The sequence below is a fragment of the Vitis vinifera genome, chromosome 9, assembly GCF_030704535.1.
Source record: "Vitis vinifera cultivar Pinot Noir 40024 chromosome 9, ASM3070453v1".
Classification (NCBI taxonomy): domain Eukaryota; kingdom Viridiplantae; phylum Streptophyta; class Magnoliopsida; order Vitales; family Vitaceae; genus Vitis; species Vitis vinifera.
The window spans coordinates 6,352,501-6,375,767 of NC_081813.1; the positions used below are offsets into that span (position 1 = coordinate 6,352,501).

The 23,267-nt window shown below is 33.1% G+C and overlaps 2 protein-coding genes and 1 long non-coding RNA gene across 3 annotated transcripts; 2 read left to right on the plus strand and 1 right to left on the minus strand.

Moving 5' to 3' along the window:
- Positions 1-786: 786 nt before the first annotated feature.
- Positions 787-2,583, minus strand: LOC100256094 (cytochrome P450 81Q32). The gene is made up of 2 exons (XM_002267449.5): positions 1,673-2,583; positions 787-1,468 (listed from the first exon to the last, which is right to left on the minus strand). Exons 1-2 carry the CDS (start codon positions 2,573-2,575, stop codon positions 848-850), a joined length of 1,524 nt encoding a protein of 507 aa, XP_002267485.1. The 5' UTR covers positions 2,576-2,583; the 3' UTR covers positions 787-847.
- A 12,212-nt stretch (positions 2,584-14,795) lies between these two features.
- On the plus strand, positions 14,796-15,761 carry LOC104880314 (F-box/LRR-repeat protein At3g48880-like). The gene is made up of 2 exons (XM_010656631.1): positions 14,796-15,106; positions 15,191-15,761. Exons 1-2 carry the CDS (start codon positions 14,796-14,798, stop codon positions 15,759-15,761), a joined length of 882 nt encoding a protein of 293 aa, XP_010654933.1.
- A 1,408-nt stretch (positions 15,762-17,169) lies between these two features.
- On the plus strand, positions 17,170-22,888 carry LOC100252596 (uncharacterized protein At2g34160). Its single transcript, XR_786580.3, has 5 exons — positions 17,170-17,458; positions 18,087-18,135; positions 21,551-21,613; positions 21,743-21,807; positions 22,535-22,888. It is a non-coding gene; the product is annotated as an uncharacterized protein At2g34160 (long non-coding RNA).
- The last annotated feature ends 379 nt before the right edge of the window (positions 22,889-23,267 follow it).

Here is a 23,267-nt window from a genome sequence, read left to right on the forward strand (position 1 = left end):
TACCCACTTATAATTTCATGCAAAATGAATCACATTTAGCCTTCCGAATAATAAAATTTAACTTTAAACAATAAGATAAAACAACTAATAATTTTAAAAATAATAAAAATATATAACTATTAAAATCTAAATAACTTTAAATAATAAAATCTTATTTTATAAAAATAATTATAAGTTAAATATATTTAATAAAATTAAAAATATTAAAATTTTAATAAATTTTCATGCTACCCTTATTATAGTCTAATCTGTTGATATTAATGATATGAAATGTGTTTAAAAATTTTAATTTTTATATTTAAATTTTTTAATAATATGTAAATTATATTTCTATGACTTCGCCAGTTCATAAACTGTGAAATATTAATTTTTTCAATTTGATGACAGTCCGATTTTGAAAACCTTGCTTCAAAGGTTTTTTTTTTTTCTATGAAAGAAATTGATGATTAGACAGCTGGCAAGGGCAGTACCAACAATTTTGGTACAACCATCATCAGTTGGGCTGGAATGGCAGTTATTGGTCTGGGCTCAGGTGAAAAAATTGAATGACCTTTAATTCAGTTGGATTAATTGGGCCTGACCACTACTTTGACATCTCTGGTCACAGCCCATCAACAAGCCACAAGATGAGTCTCACATGCTAATAATCATAGCCCATGTTGCTCGCCTATGTTAGATTTGATATATATATTTTTTTAATTGCATATAAAAAATAAATAAATAAATAAAAAAGTATAAAATTTTATTGAAGTTGTCTAAGAAAATGAGTAAACAAGCACTCAAAGTCTTATTCTAAATGTATATCAAAGCACATACATTACTAACAGTGTGAACCTAGCTAATTGAGTCAGATTTGTGAAAGAACGTTGATCAAGGCTGGGCGAGGCCTACACTTAGCCAACAAAGGCTGAGCCTTGGGCAAAGTGAGTCCAATCCCTTCACTCATGTCCACCTTTCCTTCACCAACCCTCTCCCAATCAAAGCACTGAATCAATGACCCCAACACCAACCCAACCATTCGTATGGCTAAGCCCTCCCCAGGGCACCCCCTCCTGCCTGAACCAAATGGCATCAACCTCAACCCATGTCCTTCTCCTTCTAGCCCTACTTCAAACCTCTCTGGTAAGAATTTTCTCGGCTCCTTCCAAACTTTAGGGTCATTTTGTATGCCCCATATGTTGACAAGTAACATTGTGCCACGAGGTATGTGATAGCCCCCTACCATACACTCCTTTGATGACTCGTGAGGAACTATTGGCCCTGCTGGGTACATGCGCTGTGTCTCCCTTATGATGCAATGAAGGTAAGGGAGTTGGCTTAGATCCGATTCTTCAATGAGATGGTTGGGTCCCAGCTGATTGTCCATCTCCATTTGGGCCTTCTTTAGGACTTCTGGGTTGTTCAGCAAAAGTGACATTGCCCATTCCAGAGTTGCAGAGGTGGTGTCGGTTCCAGCTCCTAAGAGAGCCTGAAAATTTGAAGGAGATTTGTAAATTGTATTTGTTTATTTAGAAGACCTGATGATTGAAAAATTCATAATGGATTTAAAACATTCTCACTATAACCATGCATTATAAGATTCAGGATTTTATTTTAAATTATTGAATCAAGTTGCTGAGGCATGCAACAATGAAATTGGTGGGCGGTGAGTATGATGTATGGTAAAACTCACCAGCATGAGGCCTCTGATGATCTCGTCTGTGTAGTACTCAGCTTCCTTCTCCTGCAAGGATAACAGAACTTCGATCATCGTCTTCTTTTCTCCGACTCTACAGGATGAAGAAGAATATGACTCTTTCGCCATTCTTGTTCTATGCTCTTCTATCAAACCCTGCATGAACCTATCTCTCTTCCTCTGCAACTCCCTCAACCCCTTCTCCTTCCCCTTCACCCCCAACCACCTCAACACCGGCAAATAATCTCCGATATTCGTTGTATCTCCCAACCGAAATGTATCCTCTATTATCTCCTGAAACTTAGCCGTTTCCTCCACCTCCACCACGTTCCCGCCATAGTACCTCTTCCCGGCGATCATCCTCATCATCACGTTCATCGTCATCTCAAAAAACGCCGTCTTCATGTCCACCGTCTCCGCCCCATTCTCCAAAAGTCGGAGAAGTAGGGACCGGACTTCATCCGAACGGATGCCGGAGAGCATTTGGATACGGCTAGTGGAGAGAATTTCAAGGGTAGAGATTCGGCGGAGGTTTCGCCAGTGGTCGCCGTAGTTAGCCCAGGCCATGCTGGTGTAGTTGTAGCCGATGTATTTCCCGGACAGCAGTTGAGGGCGGTTGGCGAAAACGACATCGTTCTTGGACAGGCATTCCTCAGCAGCAGAAGGTGAAGAAACAAGGAGGGTCTGGCGTGGGCCGAGACGGAGGAAGACTATGGGGCCGTAGCGGGCGGAAAGATCAGCCAACGTTCGGTGCAATGGCTTCTTTAAGAGGTAGAGATGGCCAATTATGGGGAAAGTGAGAAATGGAGATGGTGGAAGATTTTTGAGCTTTTGAAGCCAGTGTCTAGTGGATAAATACAAAGCCAAGAAAAAGGGCAAGCACAAGTAGGTTGCTTCCATCTCTGTGATTTTTGTTTGTGGGCTCGAGAGCTATATGGGTCCTCGATCTATATATGCATGGTTTATAATATTTGTCAACCAGTTTTTATTGCTTGGCCGGCTAGCTTCACATTTGAACCCATAAAAACATAATAATAATGAAATGAGGACGAAGTCTTATTTTGCGTTTGAATCATTTAAAAAAATGTTTTTAATTTTTTTTTAACATTTGAATAAGATTGAAAGCGTTTTTAAAATATTAGATACGCTTTTTAAAATCACTATCATGATAGAGTGTGTTTGGTAATGATTTTAAAAAATATTTTTAACCATTCTAATATTTAAATGATCAAAATTTTCAACTATTATAAATATTAGAAGTGTTTCTTAGAATCATTGTCAAATGAACTCTTGGAGTATATTTGATAGTGATTTTAGAAAGTGTTTCCACCATTTCTAATATTTGAAATTTTTTATTTTTCAAGTATTAAAAATATTAAAAATACTTTTTAAAATTATTGTCAAACACACTGTTAGATTGTGTTTTAAAGTGATTTTAGGAAACATTTTTAGTTTTTAAAACACTTGAAAGTTTTTATTTTTCAAGTATTATAATTGCTAAAAATGTTTTCTAAAATCACTATTAAACATATTATTAGAGTCCATTCGATAGTAATTCTATAAAATATTTTTAGCTTAAAAAATGTTTTTGAAAAATAATCGATATTTGACAAATTTTAGGAAATATTTTTAAAAAATCTGAAAATTTATTTATAATGTTAAAAAATCACTTATAATATTTTCTTAAAAAATATTTGATAATTAATTCTCTTAAAAACATTTGGAATAGAAATGTGATCATGTACACGCAACAAGCCTTGGTGCTGGCATCATGAAATAACTTTTAATTACAAATTTAATTTCAGAGCCTATCATTCTAAAAAGGAATCTTTGAAGGGATCTTTTTATTTAATAAAAGGTTAGAAATGGTGTTAATATATTTACTAAAAAAAGTAATTAAATAATATAATTGACTGAAAAAATAAGTTATAGAATTTAGTTATACATATCTTAGGGTGACTTGCACGCTTTCGCTCGTTAATTAATCAACAATACATGCATGTAGTTCAAAGTTGCCTATATTTGAAAGTCTCACCCGCTTCCTGGTCTTCTACATATGGTTCGTTCCCAATATTCATTCCATTTTTAAGTTTTCACAGAGGCCAACTCATCTGAATATCACCTTTTGACCTGGAAATTAATGCTTGTCTTGGTCTAAACAAGAATTCAACTTCTAATTTCATTACCATATCTCTGAAAAATTAGGAATACCGTTTTGTTTGACCGGAAGATTTTGAACTTGAATTAGGGTCAACCGGTGAAGTGGTTGATTGGTGTTAGGTACATATCATCTAGATTTGTCAAAGTTGCTTATAAAAATTTTGTTGTTCTTGTCGTTTGTCAACGTTATATGATTGTCTAATGTGGGTATGAATATTATTAAAAAATATTAGAATCTGGTCAGCTCAAGAATCTGGGATTACGGCTGGACCCATGTTTATTTATTGGTCATTGCAGATGCTTAGGCATGCAAGTGGCTGGGGTTTGAGCTGGGTTTTGGCCCCCTTAGACTAGGTTCGAGCTGGCCTGGGTTTGGGCGCCTGAATTTGAAAGCAAGTTGGATTGAAGCTGAAGTCTACGGGCAAAATTTATGTTCCCACAAGCACTGCACGGAAAGTCTTGTCTCTCATGAGAAGCATTCAGACCCCATCTTCAAAACAAAAATTGCTATTGATTTTTGGATCCACCCTTGCATATCTCGTGTTTGATGAGAATCAATATAAAGAAATCTCTGTCCTCTCTCTAATCGTAACTAGTATTAATTTGAGTCATTTTGCATGGCAAAGAACTCATTTTGCCCCTATTTGGCGGGTGAAGATATAGGGAAAAATAAAAGTTATAGTGAATGGGATCATCTAAACAGTGACTCTTAGTGGAATGTTTTAAAAGTTTAATATTTTCTTAGTAGATATCAATTGATTTTTAGATGCGATGACTAAAATTAGAATTAATTAGAATTGACATCAGAGTGAGTTTCTGTTCAAAATTATTTTTGATCCTTGAATCTCAATTCCTTGTCAAGAGGGCGCCTCCATAGCGATGCCACTTTATTTCAATGGTGAAAGTTGTTCACATTGTAAAGTGTTTTCTTAAAATGCAAGAATATTGTTGAATTTGGGTTAACTCTATCAAAGTTGTTAGATAGACAAAGCAGACCAATGAATATTACCAAGCTTAAATTGAAATGAAATATATAGAGATGAAAATAAGGCTAACTAGTGAGCATATCAATGCTAAGACCATGAACTCTTATCTTTAATGTTGCTAGTATGAAAGAATTTCAAAGGATGACTACAAGCACTTTAGCTAAGGAGACTTGAGATGTCCTCCAAACAACTCATAAATGAACTAATGTTATTAAAGTATTCAGATTTGAAATGTTGACCACTAGATTTGAGACTATAATGATAGATGAATATGAAAGTTTTAGTAAATTTTATGTTAAGTTAATGGGCATTATTAATTCTAACCGTAATCTTAGTAAACTCATTTCTAATTCTAAAGTGGTGAGAAAAAATTTTAGATCTAGAGAATTTAAAGCAAAAGTGATTGTTATTGAGAAGTTTAAATGTGTGAATTTTTTGAAGATAACTAAACTTGTATGTTACCTCCAAACAATTGAGATGATCCTTGGATTGCCCAGGAGAGCTAAGGGTATTGCCTTGAAGTATCTACTAAATAAACAATCTTAGGTTGCAAATGTGACGTTGATCATAAGTATCTACTAAAGAAACAATCCTAGGTTGCAAATGTGATGTTGATGATTAGAGAATGTCAAATAAAGAGGTTGTAAGATTTATTAGAAAGTTCAAAAAGTATATAAAATTTAGAAAATCTAAAAAAATTATCCAAAGAAGATGCTAAAATATGGAACAAAACAATTAGAAAATCAAATGGAGAAGATAAAAAGAAAGACAAAATTATCAACAACAAAAAAAAAAAAAAAAAAGAGTTTGATCAAAATATAAATGCTTTAACTATGGGGCTGAGAAATGATTACTTTGCATTGAATGTCTTTCAAAGAAAAATAAAATAAAATGGTCATGAAAATCACTTGAAATAAATTTGATTATAATCAAATAAGTGAAAATAAATCAAACTAATAAAAGATGAATGTGTTAATCCACAATCTTTATAGTAAGAATCAATGTCATTCAAAGAGGAAACTTCAAGTGAGTTAAGTCAAGTGACTCTCATGACGATAAAAATCATTTTTGACTCCAAATATAAGACATTATACAAGAAATGTGTAAGGCTTGAAAGAAAAAAAGTCAAATAGAATGTTTGTAAAATGAATTTAATCGATGAGATTGTGTTTTATAGGAAGAAAAAAAAATTTTACATGATAAACTTGCTTATCTTGAAAATAAACATGTTGAAATGTAGAAAACATGTAATGAATTGAAGTATAAAAATCAAAAGCTTAAGTGTAAGTTAAGTTTTGGGAAGGAATGGTGACATCTTAACTTAAAACACTAATCCTCTATTTTGTTATTAGAGACTTTGGGACAAGATGCAAGAGAAATAAAATAAAAAGAGAAAAAATGGAATGAAAAGACAAATGAAAAAAATTGAAAAATAGATTTAAAATTAATAAATTATTTTTTACATGTGTTTTCAAACTCATTTACTTAATTTTCCTCTCTTACATAAATATTAAATAATTTGAAAATACCTAAGTTTATAGATAATTTTAATTATATTTTATTTTCTTTCATATTTTTTCATGATAATTAATGAAACATAAGGAGATCATTTTTCTTGGTATTTTGTTTCCTTCTAATAGTATTTTTTTAGAACTATATATAACCTAATGATTTGATTAATTTAAGACACAAATCTTTTAATAGGATTTGTTGATGAAATTATCACTCCAACTAGTCATAAAACAATATTTGTCAAGTTTTATGAAGAATAACCTCCTAAGGAAACTTATTCTAAATTGAAATTTCATTGCATTCATTTTGACAAAATGAGACATACTATTAATAGATACTATGCAAAAACATTTGATAATTTTCAAAGAAAGATGACTAATCCTGTAAATGGGTAATACACATTAAAGATGTTATTAAATGGTAACAAAAGAGTGTCCATGAGGAGCTCAAACTTCCCTTATAATGGTGGGGTTAAATGGAGCACGTCTAGCGAAAAGATAAAAGCCTTAAATATTTAACAGATTTAAATGAAAACTATGAGCTTAAATAATTATGTGTTGCTTACACGACTCTTAGGATCACTGAATCACGTTCATGATATCTTGATTGTGGATGTTCACATTGAATGCTTGGAAACAAATCTTTTTTCACCATATTCATTGAATTTAATAGAAGAAATTTAAATTTAGGAATGATAATGTAGATAGAGTGAAAGGTAATGACACATTATCTAGCTATTCCTAATCTTAAAGATGTCATATGTGTAGAAATTAAGTTTAAAGGTTAACTTAATAAGCATAAACTAAATTTGTTATAATAAATTTAATGTTCAATTTTCACAAAATATATGCTAGATGTTTAGTTTAAATGATGAATGTATGATAATTGACTCGAAAACTTCAAATAATTGTTATGTTTTTAAGAATAAAAAAATCTCTTTTATTCTCTTCTCTTGTGGGCAAAGTTCCAAAATTGATTTCATTAACTTTTAACACCACTAATTGATTGAAAATGGAAAAAAGCATATCATTGTAAAAGATTAGGATTATATAGTGATAGAGGGAGGTAATTTGACAATACCAATGTCATCAACATCTTCAAAAACTTTGCTCTTCACTTTACGACAAAGCACATGGACATTAAACATCACTTTATTTGAGACTTGGTAGAAAACGCAATTGTTTCCTTAGACTTTATACCTAATTAATAAGGGTTAATTAATGATAGATCCTTACTAAATCTTTGGATATTTTTAGGTTTGAGTCACTTATGAGCTTCATAAGTTATATCCTTAGTTGATTAAGTTTGGACTTGTCTAACACATCTTTTATCCATACCCTTACGTTCTAGATTCTTTCCAAGTTTGAAGTATCTTGTGGTTCTTTGCTCTTTGTCATGGTTCTCATTTTTCTTTTTGGTTCATTAGTATCTTCTTATATATATATTATTTTATTTTTCTCTTTTTTTTTTATATTATAGTTGATGCATCTATGAGGGTGATTTCCTTATCCTTATTACAAAAGTTTATTTTGATGTATAATGATATTAAATGTTCTAAGGTACAAAAATATTCTTATGTTGATTGATGAGTTCGATTATAAGTAGCTTATGGTAGATTTGCTTTGATAAGCGATAAAAAAATTAAAGTTAATATCATATCTTTTGAAGTTAACAGTTTGAAAGAGCACCTTGTGATTTCATAAAATTAACTTGATTAATGGCCCTTAAAGTCCAAATATAAACCTACACCTACTTAATATACCTCAAAAATTGAGTAAAGTCACTTGAATCCCCTTGATTATATATACAAATCAATTCATATTTTTACATGGTATCATAGGTAAATTAAGGTTCTTCTTCAACCATTGCCTTGCTCCAATTTTTGGATAGCATGTATTCTTCTAAGTAGCCTTAACTGTTGTAATTCATTTCAATTATCTAGCCAACCTTTTCTCATCTCCTGTTTATTTCTTTCATTCAAGTAAAAGTTATGTCAATTACTTTTGAAAATCAAGTGTCTTCCAGGCTACAAAATACCCAACAACCAACCCAACCAATAAGCACTTTCTAAAATGATAACCCTACTCTTCAAATCACCTCATTTAAATTTGATGGTATTTCTGGAATGGCCCCAATCTACCAAATGGTTCCATAAAAGTAGAGAAAAGATGGGCTATATGTTGAGGCATCGCATCCCTAGTGATCCATGTAGTTGCCAAATGGATGGACGCACGATCTCAACCAATATAGATTCCTGGTTCAGTCGTTCCTACAAAAGGCGTCCGGACAGGGTGTCCGGACACACCCTCTGATGGTTTTGTCAGTCATGGTTCAGAGAGATAAATCAGTTGGTCTTTTACTAGGTATAGCAAAACTTACCTTCCTCTTTGTGCGAAGGTCCATATATATCGTATCAGAAGCTCTATCTCCCTCTTTAATGATAGGGAGATATTTTGGCTTGTCATGATGTCTCTAGGTGGTGACAGGGCCATCATGATCCTAAGGGCGGCTGACAGAGATCATGGGAGGCGCCGCAGCTGTCAGAGATCGTAGGAAGTGACTTGCCATCATTCCTGTCTTTTCATTCTGTAGGTGGCGGAACGTGGGTCGTGGCAGGCTGTCGGAATGACGTAGTAAGACTTGCTTACTTTAGTCAACGATCCGGACAAACATATCCGGATAGGGTATGTCGGTCGTCCGAATGTGATATGACGATCGTCCGGATGTGATGTTTGCGAGTGTCGTGTGCTTCTCCCTGAGGAAGTCCGGATAGGGGAAGCGCGCCACGTGTCTCCTTGGGGGAAATCCGGATGGAGCTAATCCGGATAGAAATGCGTGCCACGTGTCATCAGAAAAATGCGTGCCACATGTCATCAGAGAAATGCATGCCACGTGTCATCAAGGGGAGGGGTCCCTACACTATATACCTAGAACTATTGTAGAACCTGAAGATATAGATCCAAAATATGCTATGTGAGATGCTGAAAATATAATTGTGTTGTCTTGGTTGTTGAACTCAATGTTGCCCAAGATTTGTAAGGGATTGGAACTCCTCCTTACAACTAAGGAAATATGGGATTCAATGAATCAAAGCCATTCAAAGATTGGTGTTGCTACATAGATCTATGAACTAAAAGGTTAGATTCATTGGACTAAACAAGGTAAAAGGACTGTAACTCAATCTTACAATACAATGAGAAGTTTATGGTTGGAAGTCGACATTTATCAAACGGTTGAAATGGAATCTGCTATGAATAGTATGAAATTGAAGAATTTTTTGGAATTTGAGAGGGTGTTTAAATTCTTAGCTGGTCTTAATTCAAAGTTGGATCGAGTAAGGGGTCAAGTGCTAAGCAGAGAACCATCATTAAAAGAAGTTCATGCCTATGTGAAAGGGGGAAAAAATAAAAAGGATTGTGATGCTTCCAAATTCAACTACAATGAATCCCACTGTTACTACACCAATCAATTCAGCATTTGTGGCTTCCAACTCTATACTTGGGGTCCAAAAATGGATGGAAGAAAGTCACTTGGCAGGCATAGCCTATGGTGTGACTATTGTCAACAGTCTGGGCACACTAGAGATATATGTTAAAGCCCCAAAACATGTCAAAAGATGGAAAACCAGTAACTCAAGGTAGAAAGGCCATCAAGTGGCAGCCATATACACCCCACAGAAAGAGGTTTAGTTTAGGGATTGCACCTATGAATATTTTTAACAATGAAAACTGAAAAAACTCAGGAATCTATTGAAACAACTTGAACCACAAGTTGCTGCCTAGGCTTGAATAATTTGTCTTGTTCCTTTGTCTACTTAATACATCTAATAATCCATACTTGAACACCTAGATCATAGATTCAGGTGCCTCAAACCACATGACAAATAATTTCAAGATATTTTCTACTTATTTTGCCTATTTTGGTAGAGAAAAAAAAATTAGAATTGCTAATGGTTCATTTTATTCTATGGTTGGTCAAGGAACTATCCATATATCTTCTAGCATGGGGTTAAACTCTATTTTTCATGTGCTAAGATTATCCTATAATTTATTGTCCATCCAAAATCTAGGGTTTAAATTATAATTTGTTTTTCATATCTTCCTATCGTGTTGTTCAAGACTGCATAACATGGAGGATGATTGGACATGTTGAGAAAAAAATGGACTTACTAACTAAAACCACCCATGAAGGATGGACACTCAGTTTCCTTAGTGTTAATGTCTTCTAGTACTCTTGGTAATGAAGAAAAGTTTGGATTTGGCATAAGAAGTTAGGGCATTCTTTCTCATCTTGAAAAGTTTATTTCCATCTTTATTTGGAAAAATAAATGTTCACGAGTTTCATTATGAGGTGTGTGACCTTACAAGACACCATCATGTAAAATTTTCAATTAGTAATTCAAAACAAAATACTCCTTTGAGTTTAGTCCGTTATGATGTATAGGGTGGTCCTCTTCATGTGTCAAATATTTTTGGTGCTTGTTGATTTGTTGCATTTATTGATCACTATATATGAACAACTTAGGTGTATCTCCCCAAAAACAAAATTTGAGGTTAATTCGATATTTTTCATATTTCATAAAAATGGTTGTCACTTAGTTTAACACAAAAATTCATACCTTAAGATCATATAATGGTTAAGAATGCTTCAATGAGAATCCCATTAAGTACCTTTAGGATGAGGGAATCGTTCATTATTCCTCTTGTGTTAATTTACTTATCACATACAAGACTTGCCATTGCCTAAATAGTAAGTATTGTAAGTCAATTCATACACAACCCTTTCAAATCCCACTTGAAAGTAGTATATTGCATCATTTGTTACTTAAAAGGAACATGTGGAATGATAATTTTGTTTTAAAAAGCAAAGGAGATCTCTCTAAAAGCTTGTATAGATGTAAGTTAGGTTGGATCCATAGATAAGAGATCTACCATAGAGTATTATACATTTATGGCAGGAAACTTGGTTACATGGAAGAGTAAAAAGTAATTAGTTAGAGCAAGATCAAGTGCAAGGGCAAGGGAATTTGTAACCTGTTATGGATCAAAATTGTCCTAACTTAAAGATTAATGTCAAGAGTCCTACAAAATTATTCTGTGACAACAAAACAACAATAAGTATTACTCTCAATTCTATCCAACATGACCACACCAAGCAAGTGGAGATTGATAGGCATTTTGTCAAGGAAAAGCTAGACTTTGGGTTGACAATTTGCACTCTTTACATGGCTTCTATAAATCAATCGGTAAACGCACTAACTAAAGGATTGGTGGGCTCTTCATTTTATCAAATCCTGGGCAAGCTTGGAATACAGAACATACTAATACCAACCTAAGGTTGAGTGTTGGCAGATTTGAAGAAATCAAAGGAGATCTGAAATAAACTAATTAATTCTAAGATCCCCATAATTTAAGAAATATGTTTGTTCCTTTTTCAGATATGCAACTAATACTACTATGAATAGAATCAGGAAATCATATAATAATTTTTTTTCCTTTCCTAGAAGTATAAGTCAACCTAGGTCTTTGTATAAACACAAAGTAAGAAAATATAGATTCAGTTTCTTTGATTCGACTTACATTTTTACACAAAAACAATTTATGGTCATTATATTATAAAGTGGAGAAATCCTTTTGGAAACCAGCCGACACTGTAAGAACTCTGTTGGGCTATATATTAAGAAGGCCCACATGAGTGAAGAAGAAGCATCAGCTGTTGCCATTGTTCTTCGAAAACTCAAGCACTTGACTGTAAGAGCTGGTTTTATTTCCAGAGGAAACCTCAAGAAAATATTATTGGGATGCAGAGAGCTAGCTAGAGGTGTTGGTCATAAAAGATTGCTGTGGATTGAGGCCGATGGGGGACATTTTGAAGATGACTTCCAATACCAAAACCTACTTACAACATTGTTTAGATTATACGTATTATTACGTGACTTATATTGAGTAAAAGACATGGAAAAAAAAGGGGCAAATGCTGTAGAAGCTTGTATTTTTATTGTTGAGGGTGAACGATAAGTTAGGGGATGTGGGGGGCAACGCCCCCCACGATACGGTTCAGGGGTATTTTTGAAATTTCATTATTTGATGGTTAATATAAATACATTTTTATATAACCCTAATTTGAGATATAGTGAAAGTTTTCTTCCATATTCCCGTGGACGTAGGCAAATCGGTTGAATCACATAAAATCTGTATGTTTTTCTCTAATTTTTCACCAAAAATCGTTGCACGACAATCAATAGTATGTTTAGTGGTGTGTACTTTTATCCCTACATTTTGGACTTTTCAGAAGCAAATATTGGACAGTAAGCACATTGGAAAAGCAATGTCTACCACCTTTGAGATAATCTGCAAAAAAAATTCTTGTTCTCCATGCATTTCCAATAGAAAAGAACAAAGAAACAAAGAAATGAGCTTCCTTCCAGTGATGTACTCTAAAATAAGTCAAGAATTCATTTCTAGTACATCAATCCAATCGAATATTCCTACTACATTCAAATATAAGAATTCGAATCACCCAATTTGTTTCTATTTAAGAAAAAAATAAAAATAAAATATTCATTCTTATTTTCCAAGCATGGCCTTCCGAAAATCATTAAGATAGATTCCAGTAATAGAGAATGTAGATATTGGACCAACCATATACCAAAAAGAAAATTTCTAAACTGAGGAAAAATAAAAGAACATGGAATTCTAAATCTAAGCTTTGTCCTTCTTTGATTTGGAAAGCTAGAAGAACTAAAGAACAGTAGCCTTTTTGCATCATTGACTGATTTTTTCAATGAAATTTTTTACATGGGATTTGATTGAAACAGGGGCCCATGCTTGAAAGTCCTTGGTTTGCCCATGCTGATTGTTAAACTAAATGAGAATCCATTGATCCATATGTTAGTTCCATGTTTCATCAAATCTATCTTTTTGATTTTTCACATTGAGACTGACCTCAAGTATCAGAAAATGTATGGATTTAATTATAAACACAATACTGGATGAATCAATTTTCTGGGCTGCATTGGATGGAAAGAGAGTTTCACATACATGTAAGGATATCAGGTAAAAAATAATCAATTATATTATTAAAAAAACAATGTCCAGTAAGGTAACGCTCGAAGGGAGTGAATGGTTGTATTTAAAAATTATTAAGTAGGGAGTTGAATTTTTAACTTGCAAGATATCAGGGATAAACAGAATAGTCAAAATCAAACACAAGATCATAAAAAAAGTTTATGTGAAAAGTCCCCACACTAATCATGGAGATAAAAAACCATTTGGGTTTAAAACCTCAAATCTAAATATGTTATATAAGATTAAGTCCACACAGACTTACTTGAATATTTTACCCTAAACTCTAGAATTTACGATTTGATCCAAGTCCATGACACAACAATCTTCAATTACTTTGGTGAATACTCCTCAACCTCATTGAAAAAATGCAAGTCTTTCAACAATCCAATGATTCAATACTTTGAATCATTAATGAGAGATTGAGAATGGTATAACAAGTTATGCTAAATCTCTCGGGGAATCTCTGGCCCTAAAAATGTTATAATAGGGTTTATATAAACCTCCAAGCCCTAGGGAATTAGTATCATAAAGTTTCTAAATTCAATATGCGTGATTATACAAAAAAATATTTTGCCATATTTTGGTAGATTTTACATGAGCACTAAATAAGCGCTTGAGCACTATTTCCACTACCTAAACAACTTTGGCTTTTTCAAAATATTAATATAAGTTTTTCAATTAAAAAAAAAATACGATCCACTTTTAACCCATTGAACACCTAACTTGTCACTATTCAAACCTTTTTAGACTTACATGTGTTTCTAGATTAAGCAAACAACAACCTTGAATCTTCGTTAATAGAGAGTAAGTCACAATGTAAAAAGTTTCATAAGGTATAAAATAATTAGAACAAAATTGTCAACATATAACATAAACTCATTGTCTTAACAATTGTAACTAGCCCCATAAATATCAACTATTAGAGAATATAATATATGAAGCTGACGTATGGATTCTAAAAGATACCAGATAAAAATGATAGTTTTCTTTTATCTTTCTCAACAACCAAACAGAACATTACCTAATGAAGAACTGGTATCTACCGTACCACAGTCAAATAAAAAGAAACCAACAATCAAGACCAAACAAAAAACCTAAATAATAATAAAGCTGGCGTTAGATTGTGCAATTCACTTTAAATTCCATCTGTAGAACTAGAATCCAAAACTATGAATTTGGAGCACATGGAATTTAATTTTAATTACGAGTCCATTGCTCTGTCGACCCTCAAAGTATCCTATGTTCTTCTCAACTCCTTCCGGCCGGCAATTTATGTTAAATAAACACAAAGGTGGAATTACCAATGATTGTGATAAAAGAAAACCAAACGGGAGAGAGTTAGAGGGAGAGAGGGAGGGAGAGAGAAAGATGGATAGAAAATGGGATGAGCTAGACATGGACTGCTTGATCAATATTTTTGAGAGGTTGGAGCTCCAAGAGTTGATACTAGGAGTGGCTTTCGTCTGCAAATCATGGCACAGAGCTTCTGTCAGCCCTCAATGCTGGAAAACTCTCAACATGGACAAACTCAACTTTGCTCCATCGTCCAGTCCTTTTGTCACCACATTCTGCCATCAATATGCTATACACAACTTCTCTGTCTCTGGTTTCCTGACCTTGGCTCTCAGTCGAGGTGGTCCAGCCGTTGTGGAGCTAATCCTTCCTGCTATTTGCACATTAGAAAAGTTGATCTACGCATCAAACATGTAAGTTCTGATAATTTCCTCACCCAATTCAAGATTCGTTAGATAGGAAAATAAAAGCATTTATATAAGATTTGGTTTCAACAGGTGCCCATGCTTAAGGGTCCTTGGCCTGCCAATGCATATCGTAAAGCACAACAACAGCATCGACTTATTCAGCGATGAAGAAATGACGCAGTTTCTGGGACTCTTCAACAAATGGAAGGATCTTGAATACTTGCATCTTCGAGAGTATCAGTCTTACACCCGAGAAGTCCTTTTAGCAATCAAATTACACTGCAAAAATTTTGTCGGGATAAAGAAGATAGGTCTAATGGGAGATGATGAAGCCTCAGCTATTGCTGCTGTTCTTCCGGGACTTAAGCAATTGACTGTAACTTCTTCTGCAACTCCTGCCCTTATGATCAGAGAAAGCCTGAAGGAAATATTGGAGGGGTGTAGAGAGTTAGAGGTGCTGGTGATAAATGATTGTTGTGGATTTGAGGTTGATGAAGAGATCTTGAAGATGACTTCTCATATCAGGAGCTTTTTGTACAAGGATGTGAGGCCTAATGTAGATGAGGACTACTATCCTTTGGCTATAATCTTCAATCCTGACACTTGGAAACATTCAGGAATTGATCTTGGTTTGGGAATTGATCATCTTGGTTTGAACTGAGTACTGGATGATTAAGAACTGCTAGGTTGAATTTATTTTGTATTTTTCTCTGATAATAAGAACTCATGATCTTTTATTTTTTACCTAGTGAGCCCATTTGGATTAATTCTTATTAAAGCAGCTCTTTTATTACAATTGCTTTTAACCACAACGTAAACTGTTCTCAAAAACAATTTTTTTGATTTTTAAAAACAAAAGCTTTTTTTCAATTATATTTTTTTTATATATGAAAAAAAATAATTCTGAGAACTTGTTAATATGGTGTTTTTAAAAATTATATTTTAATTATTTTGTTTTTAATTTTTTTAGACAATTTTTAAAAAAAAATAATTGTATAAATATGCAGAATAACTAAAAATAAAATATTATAAATAAAAATTATTTTTAAGAAATATACACAAAAATGGGTTGAGAGCTTTCCAAATTCACAAATAAGAGTTTTGTTCTACAAAACAATATAGAATTGTTTTTATTTTTCTAAACAATAAAAAAGAAATTCCAACAAGGATGAAAGGGAATAAATTATGTTATATTTGTTTAATATGAAAGAAAATGTAAGAGAAAAAAAATAGACAGAAAAAATAGAAAAAAAATAAAAATAAGGTTTAAAATTAGTAAATTATTTTTATATTATAAAAGTTGTTTGTTCGATGTGTTTTTAGTGAAAGTGCTTCTTTTAAAAGTATTTTTAAAATAATCACCAATCAAATATCTCTTCAAAAAATATTATAAGTGATTTTCAAAAGTGATTTTTTAGATTTTTAAAAATATTTCTTAAATTTTACTAAACACTTTTTTTCCTCAAAAATATTTTTTAGGCTTTCTAAAGTCACTATCAATCTCTACAAGTGTTTTTTTTTTCTTAAATCACCATTATAAGTGATTTTTAAGCACTATAAAAAGATTTTTTAGGTTTTTAAAAATGTTTCTTAAAATTTGTCAAACAACTAATTTTTCTTCAAAAACATTTTTTAAGCCAAAGGAGTTTCCTAAAATTACTCTCCAACCCCTAACTCTAATTCAAACTCATTTACTTATCTTAAATCTTTTATATAAAGATTATAAAAATACATAATTTCTAATTAATTTACCTATAATTGATTTTCTCTCATGTTTTTTTTAATGTAAAAGTAAATATAAAAAATCATTTTCATTAATATTTATTTTTTTCCTAGTATTTTCCAACAAGCAAATATAATGTATAAGTATTAGGATATTTTAATTTTAATTTTCAATATAATTTTTTAACTTAAATTATAAAACTATAGTTATAGTCTTGCCTTAGTTTGCATAGGTTGAAGCAGATTTCTATTTAATCAAAATTATAAAAAAATAAAATAAAATTAATAAGAGATAAAAACTATATATATATATATATATAAAAAAAAATTGAATTGAAATTCTTCCCACGTGTCAAACAAATAAAATACAAACCCTAAGACAAAAGGAATCCAAAAACCTTCACTTTGCCTCACCCAAAACAGAGAGTAAGGACCATCCAATATAAGATCCGCGCAGTCTTCTCTCATTTCTCAGATAGAAAATTAGGGTTAGGGTTAGGGTTTCCAGTCTTTACCGGAATGGAGGAGATTACAGAGGCCGTTAACAACATCAACATCTCAGATTTGCACAAGAAGAACCGCATTCAGGTTTCTAATACCAAGAAGCCCCTCTTCTTCTATGTTAATCTCGCAAAGGTAACCGGTGCTTTCTCTTTGTCTTGTTGTGTGTGTTTTTTATGTTATTATTTTAACGGTTTTTTTAATTGTTTTGTTTGTTTTTTGGAAAATATTTTCTGGGAAAAAATTTTCCCGAGAAAATTGAGTTCTGATGTGCGGTGATGCTTCTCCTCCGCCCCTAAAACATGCTGAATGGATGCAAATAATTATTTTCTGGCTTGTTATAAAATATTTATTGAGATAAATGGAGCATTAATGGTTTTGTTCTTTTGACGAAAAGATTTATATGGAAATTTTTCCTCAGAAAAAAAAAAGTTTTAAATGTAGAGAGGTGTGGTTCCTGAAACTAAATAAAGAACTTTCATGGAGTTTCTATTAATTTTTTCAGTGACCTCTGTATATCTTTGGCTGAATTAAATGGAGAATGGAAAACAGCCTTCTCATCAAATTTTTTGGGGAATGTTTTTCTTGGTTATGAACTTGAAACAGAATCAGTAACTGTTTCTCTCCGAAATAGAATGAGCATATATCTTCCGGTTTAGTTTTAGGTTTCTGTATTTAGTTGATGTGATTCTCTAAAACAATGTATTGGCTTGTATCCACCCATATACTTATTCCATTGTTTTGGTAATTAATCATTTTGCAGAGGTATATGCAGCAACACAATGAAGTGGAACTTTCAGCTCTTGGAATGGGTATTATTTTCTGGATCAATTTTGATTATCCTTTGTATCTGCTGCTAATTTTATAAGCAACATTATGGAAACTTGAGGAAATTGACCGAGTGTTTTTTTTTTTTTTTTTCAATATTCCTATTTGTTAAAATGAGCCAAGATAGTTTCCCAAGTTTCCTTTTGCACACATCTTAATTATTGCCTTTCGGGAACCATTTTAGAATGTAGTGCTTGATTTCTAACCTTGTATTTAGTTATGGGAAAGAACGTAGGGAATGGAAGAAGAACTTTCTAGAAGTTTGACATTTTTATGAATTTTCTTTGTTCCTTTCCTCAAACTTCTTGAGAACTTTATGGAACCTAAATTTCCCTTGAGTGAACAAGGATGTATATTTTGTGGGGTTGTACTTTGACAATCAAATGAATCATTTGTAATAATCCTCTGATTGCTTTATTTAGGTACCATTGGTTGTCATTGGCTGATTTAATCACTTTTTATTGATGGAATCAATTTCTAAATTGAAAGGCAGGTTTGGTCTACCTTTAGAAAAGACTGAAAATGATTCTTTTTTATTTCCTTAGATAAATTCATCTAATGGCCTCTGAGTGTGATTTTTCTATTACTTAGACTGCTATCAAAATTACTTCTGTCTATTTCATGGTTTTTTCAATCCTAAATGAAGAACAAGTTAAAGCCCTGCTCAATATGTAGTTATTCTCTGTTTACCCTTCTTTTTTATGTTTCTTATGGTTACGGATTCTTTTTGTAGATTCTCATGGATGGGATTTCTCTAGATATATGAGATTCGGGATTAAGAGTTGGGTTTTATCACTATTTTAATTAATCACGATTCGGTGATGTACAGTCATTCTGTCATGGGATTTTTCTTGTTAAAAATATGACAATCAGTTCTGAATTTTGACAAAAGCCCTAATTGATACTAATCTTTATTAGAATATGTGTGGTGCTCTTGAAATTGTTGATAATTCTTTTTATCAGAAAAATAGTTGGTATTGTAGCCATGTTGGTGAAGAAGCAGAAGAAAAATGGGCCTGAATCACTTGTATCCTGTGGTAAATGACCTGGATTTGATGAAGGAAAAAATAAGACAAATTAGTGGGTTGGTATTCTTTTGGTGGTTTCAAGGATAGCTTTAGCATCTCAATAAAATGGGCCCAACAAAGAGTCATTCTTAAATTTTTGGATGGTAATTAGTTAACCAGAGTTATGAAACACATAAATTATCAAATCAATTTCTACTTTTAGCATTTACTTCATAATTGCTTTATTGTTACAACTTAAGAAAATATGAACCTAACGTCACATTACATTCCTTCACAAAACTAAGCTGACCAAACTAGTTTTAGATCATTTTAGTTGAACTCCTGTGTCATTATTAAGGTGTACGCCGCTGTACTTTTTAATATTTGCATTGTCCTTAATATCATCTTATAATGCCTTTTTTTTCTCCCTTTAGGTGAAGTTAAATGTGAATAACCTAAGATTGCCTAACAAAAAGAGAAATCCACCCAAGTTTACAGGGAATATACAATGAGAACCAAAGGCAAAAAAATAAAATAAAAAAATCCCAAAATACAACCAAAGAACCGTACTTATCCTTGACCTAAATCCTCATACTATACTATCTTGCACATGGGTTCTTATCATTCTTATCTTTGTATTAGACTATTAGTTATATATGAAACTTTACTTCAATGGCCCATGTAAACTCTTGGAGAAGATATTTGTATTTTACTGCAAGCATTTGCTCGGCTACTACACTACTTGTTGCCTGCCCTTGGCAAGTTCTATAACTCAATGTTCTAAATTCTTTTAACATATTTTGACCTGCACATCATCCTTGTTTAGAGCCTTCTAGTTGTCAAATTATTACAATTTTCACACAGCCCCTTAAGAAATATAAACCTAAATCCACCTAACGTCCCTCCACAAAGCTAAGTTGGCCAAACTGAATCTGGATCTTTTCTGTTGCACGTTTGTGTTATTATTAAGGTGTGCCCTGCTGTGGTTTTTATTATTTTTCTTGTTCTTAACATCATTTTATATTGCCTTTTTTTCTCCTCTCCAGGTGAAGTTAAATGTGAATAGATTAATAATGCCTAATAAAAAAGGGGGGCCACCCAAATGTACAGAGAATATGCAAAAAGTGCCACAGAGGAAAAAAAATCTAGATACAACCAAACATGCATACCCCTTATCCTTAACCCAGGTCCTCATCCTAATACTCATATTATGGTGCCTTGTACGTGGGCACTTAGTATTCTTACTGTTAGTATTGGTTAGATATAAAACTTTACTTGAATGACACATGTAATAACCTGGTGAAGATATTTGAATTTTACTGCAAGCTTTTATTCAGCTTCTACACTGGCCGTTGCCTGCCCCTGGCAAGTGTTAGAACTCGATGTTCTTAAGCCTTTGAATTATGTTAATTCTTGGACCACACATCATCCTTGTTTAGAGCCTTCTAGTTGTCATACTATTGCGATTTCAACACAGCCTCTAGACTTCTTAAAGATCCACTGAATTGTGCATTGCTAATGACTCTCTCACACCAGTGCCCTATCAGTTGGTTGTTTCCATGCCTTATTTCCATAACCACCTGTCTAGAGCTCAAGTGGATGCAGTATGTGTTTGATTGTGGAAAGTAAACACCGAAAACTTTGACTTACTGTTCTTAAGTCACTGTAGCTTCTGTTGATTTTGTATATTGTTTTGTTGGCATCATAGAGTTGCAACTGCAAGATCTTATTTTCTGGCATGTAGCACACCAACATGGTTTATTGTGATTCTAGTCTGTGAACATGATAATGATCTTGAGTGTTGAACTTGGTGGGTGAAGACCGTTATGAGAAGTGGGGGATATTCATGAAGATTGATACATCATGTTTTTATCCATTCTTCAGAATAAGGCACATGTTGAGCATGTGGATGGTTCGGAATGATGAGTGAACACCATTTTTGCGCTTGAATGGACTTTCCTTGCCTATCTGCTTCAAATAATTGTTCATGATTTACCTCATTCAATTGGAATTATTGAGTATCAATTACTTAATTGATCTTTATAGTCCTGCAGACAATATAAATATTTATTTTTTAGATTTGGGTTCTCTCCCTCTCTCTCTCTCTCTCTCTTTCCCTCTCTCTTTTTGTTTTTTAGGCTGGGGGTACTATTGAGTTGTGTTGGGGTCTCTTTGTGCAACTAGGATGAGGATATAGATGCATCTTGGTTATTGCCCTTTCATGAGGGAAGTTGTTCCTGTGGATGTTCCAGAGTGCTGATTTAATTAATACCTTTGTTGTAGATACACAGACCATCTGTATCAAATGTCTGAGTTGCAGATAAAGTAGTTGTCTTGTTACCCTATATACTCTCTCAGACAATTGATATTTTCTTTTTGTATACCACTACAGCTATTGCCACAGTAGTTACCATTGCAGAAATTCTGAAAAACAATGGACTGGCTGTTGAAAAGAGTGAGTTCTTGGCTTTTCACTTTCTTTTCCCAGAAGTCCTAGAAAATATTGCAGTGTTGTTTCTTCTACTTCTTTTCCCCTCCTTGGTTTCAATTTTGAATTAGATTTTTCTGGAATTACCTTATGCAGAAATCACAACCTCTACAGTCGATATGAAAGATGAATCTAGGGGAAGACCTGTCCAAAAAGCCAAGGTAAGTTTCCACAATGCAAAATCATTAAATAGACTTGAAGTAGTACATTGCAAATATTTCTTTTTCAGGTTTTAGTTGTTGGGTGGGCTATGTTAAGTCATAAATAGGTTTTGCCATATGCTATGAAAGGTTGCTGTGACCTTTTTATTTCAGAGACCATTCTCATTCTGTCCTTGTATAGTTCAATAGCTAAACATTAATCAAATAAATAAAAAAATTAGTAGGCTAGTGGACCTGGTATTGGAGGACTTTATATTTGTACTGCCCATCCATGCCAATTTTAAAATATTAGTTGTGAGGGATTCATATGAGCTATAGGTGGGCTACATGATGAGTTGGTCCTTGCACAATCCCTGTTAGGAGATCCATGAATGAAGATTGAATGCTACTGGTGTTTTTGATCTATGGTCTGATGATATTCCTGAATAGGAATGCCAATCAATATAATATGGATGAATTATATAAGGATGAGTCTCAGTGATACCTGCTCTGCTGGTATTCTACTAAATATGGATGAGTAACAGGCAAATGTCTTCCATTTTTTGATATTCCTGTGGGGTTTATAATTTTATAATGGCAATATTGGCTCATCTAAGTGTATATTTGATTCCTATTATATTCTTTGCCACTTTCAGTTATTTTTCTTCAAATTTTATAAATCTTATAGTAGGTTAGAATGATTCAACCTCCAATGGAGTCTTACATGCTCGTAATGCTTCTGTTCTAGATTGAGATATTACTCGGAAAGACTGCAAACTTTGATGAGCTGATGGCGGCTGCAGCAGAAGAGAGGGAAGCTGGAGATGTTGAGGAGCAGAGCTGAGGAGAGAGATTTGCCTGGAATAGGGCTTCTTATCCTTAATTTGCTGATACTAGTTAATGACTTTGTTTGTAGTCAGTTTCATTTATTGTGCCTCGGACTGAATTTATTAAGCTCAAGGTGAATTCAAGGCAAGATTTTCCTCTTTAGTTGCCAACTTAGAAACATTCACAATTTATAGATTCAGATTGCTACTTTTGGCTCTATTCAATTGGTCTGTTGTGTTATGATAAAAGTAGTTGTGATCTTGGTGGTGTCCAATTCCCTTTCCTTTTTCTTATGGATATTGGATGATTTCTTTTCAAGTGGGTAAGTTTGATATGATTCAAACTTTACATAAACAAGTTGTTTTCGAGTTAACTATATAATAGGAATTTGATTTACTTAATAATTATGTTAATTAATTTGATTATAATCATGAATTATAAGACGCCTTATCTATTTAATAATTAGGTCATGTTTGAAGATCGGCCAGACCAGAAAAAATGAGAAGAAAGGTGCAGCCGCACCAATGGGGGGAAAGGGAACAAGAGCAAGACGATTCTGAGCACATTAGGAGAGGATTTTTTTATTTTAGCAAGAGCTTGAAGATAGATTCAGCCACGTCTTAGGGAGGTTTTGAACACTGGAGGAATTTTGG

Excerpts from the sequence above, each read along its gene's own strand:
- LOC100256094 (XM_002267449.5), bottom strand. The coding sequence starts at position 2,575 with ATGGAAGCAACCTACTTGTGCTTGCCCTTTTTCTTGGCTTTGTATTTA. Across the intron at positions 1,469-1,672 it reads TCATCAGAGGCCTCATGCTG|GCTCTCTTAGGAGCTGGAAC; the intron begins GTGAGTTTTACC and ends TCAAATTTTCAG.
- LOC104880314 (XM_010656631.1), top strand. The coding sequence starts at position 14,796 with ATGGACTGCTTGATCAATATTTTTGAGAGGTTGGAGCTCCAAGAGTTG. Across the intron at positions 15,107-15,190 it reads TTGATCTACGCATCAAACAT|GTGCCCATGCTTAAGGGTCC; the intron begins GTAAGTTCTGAT and ends TGGTTTCAACAG.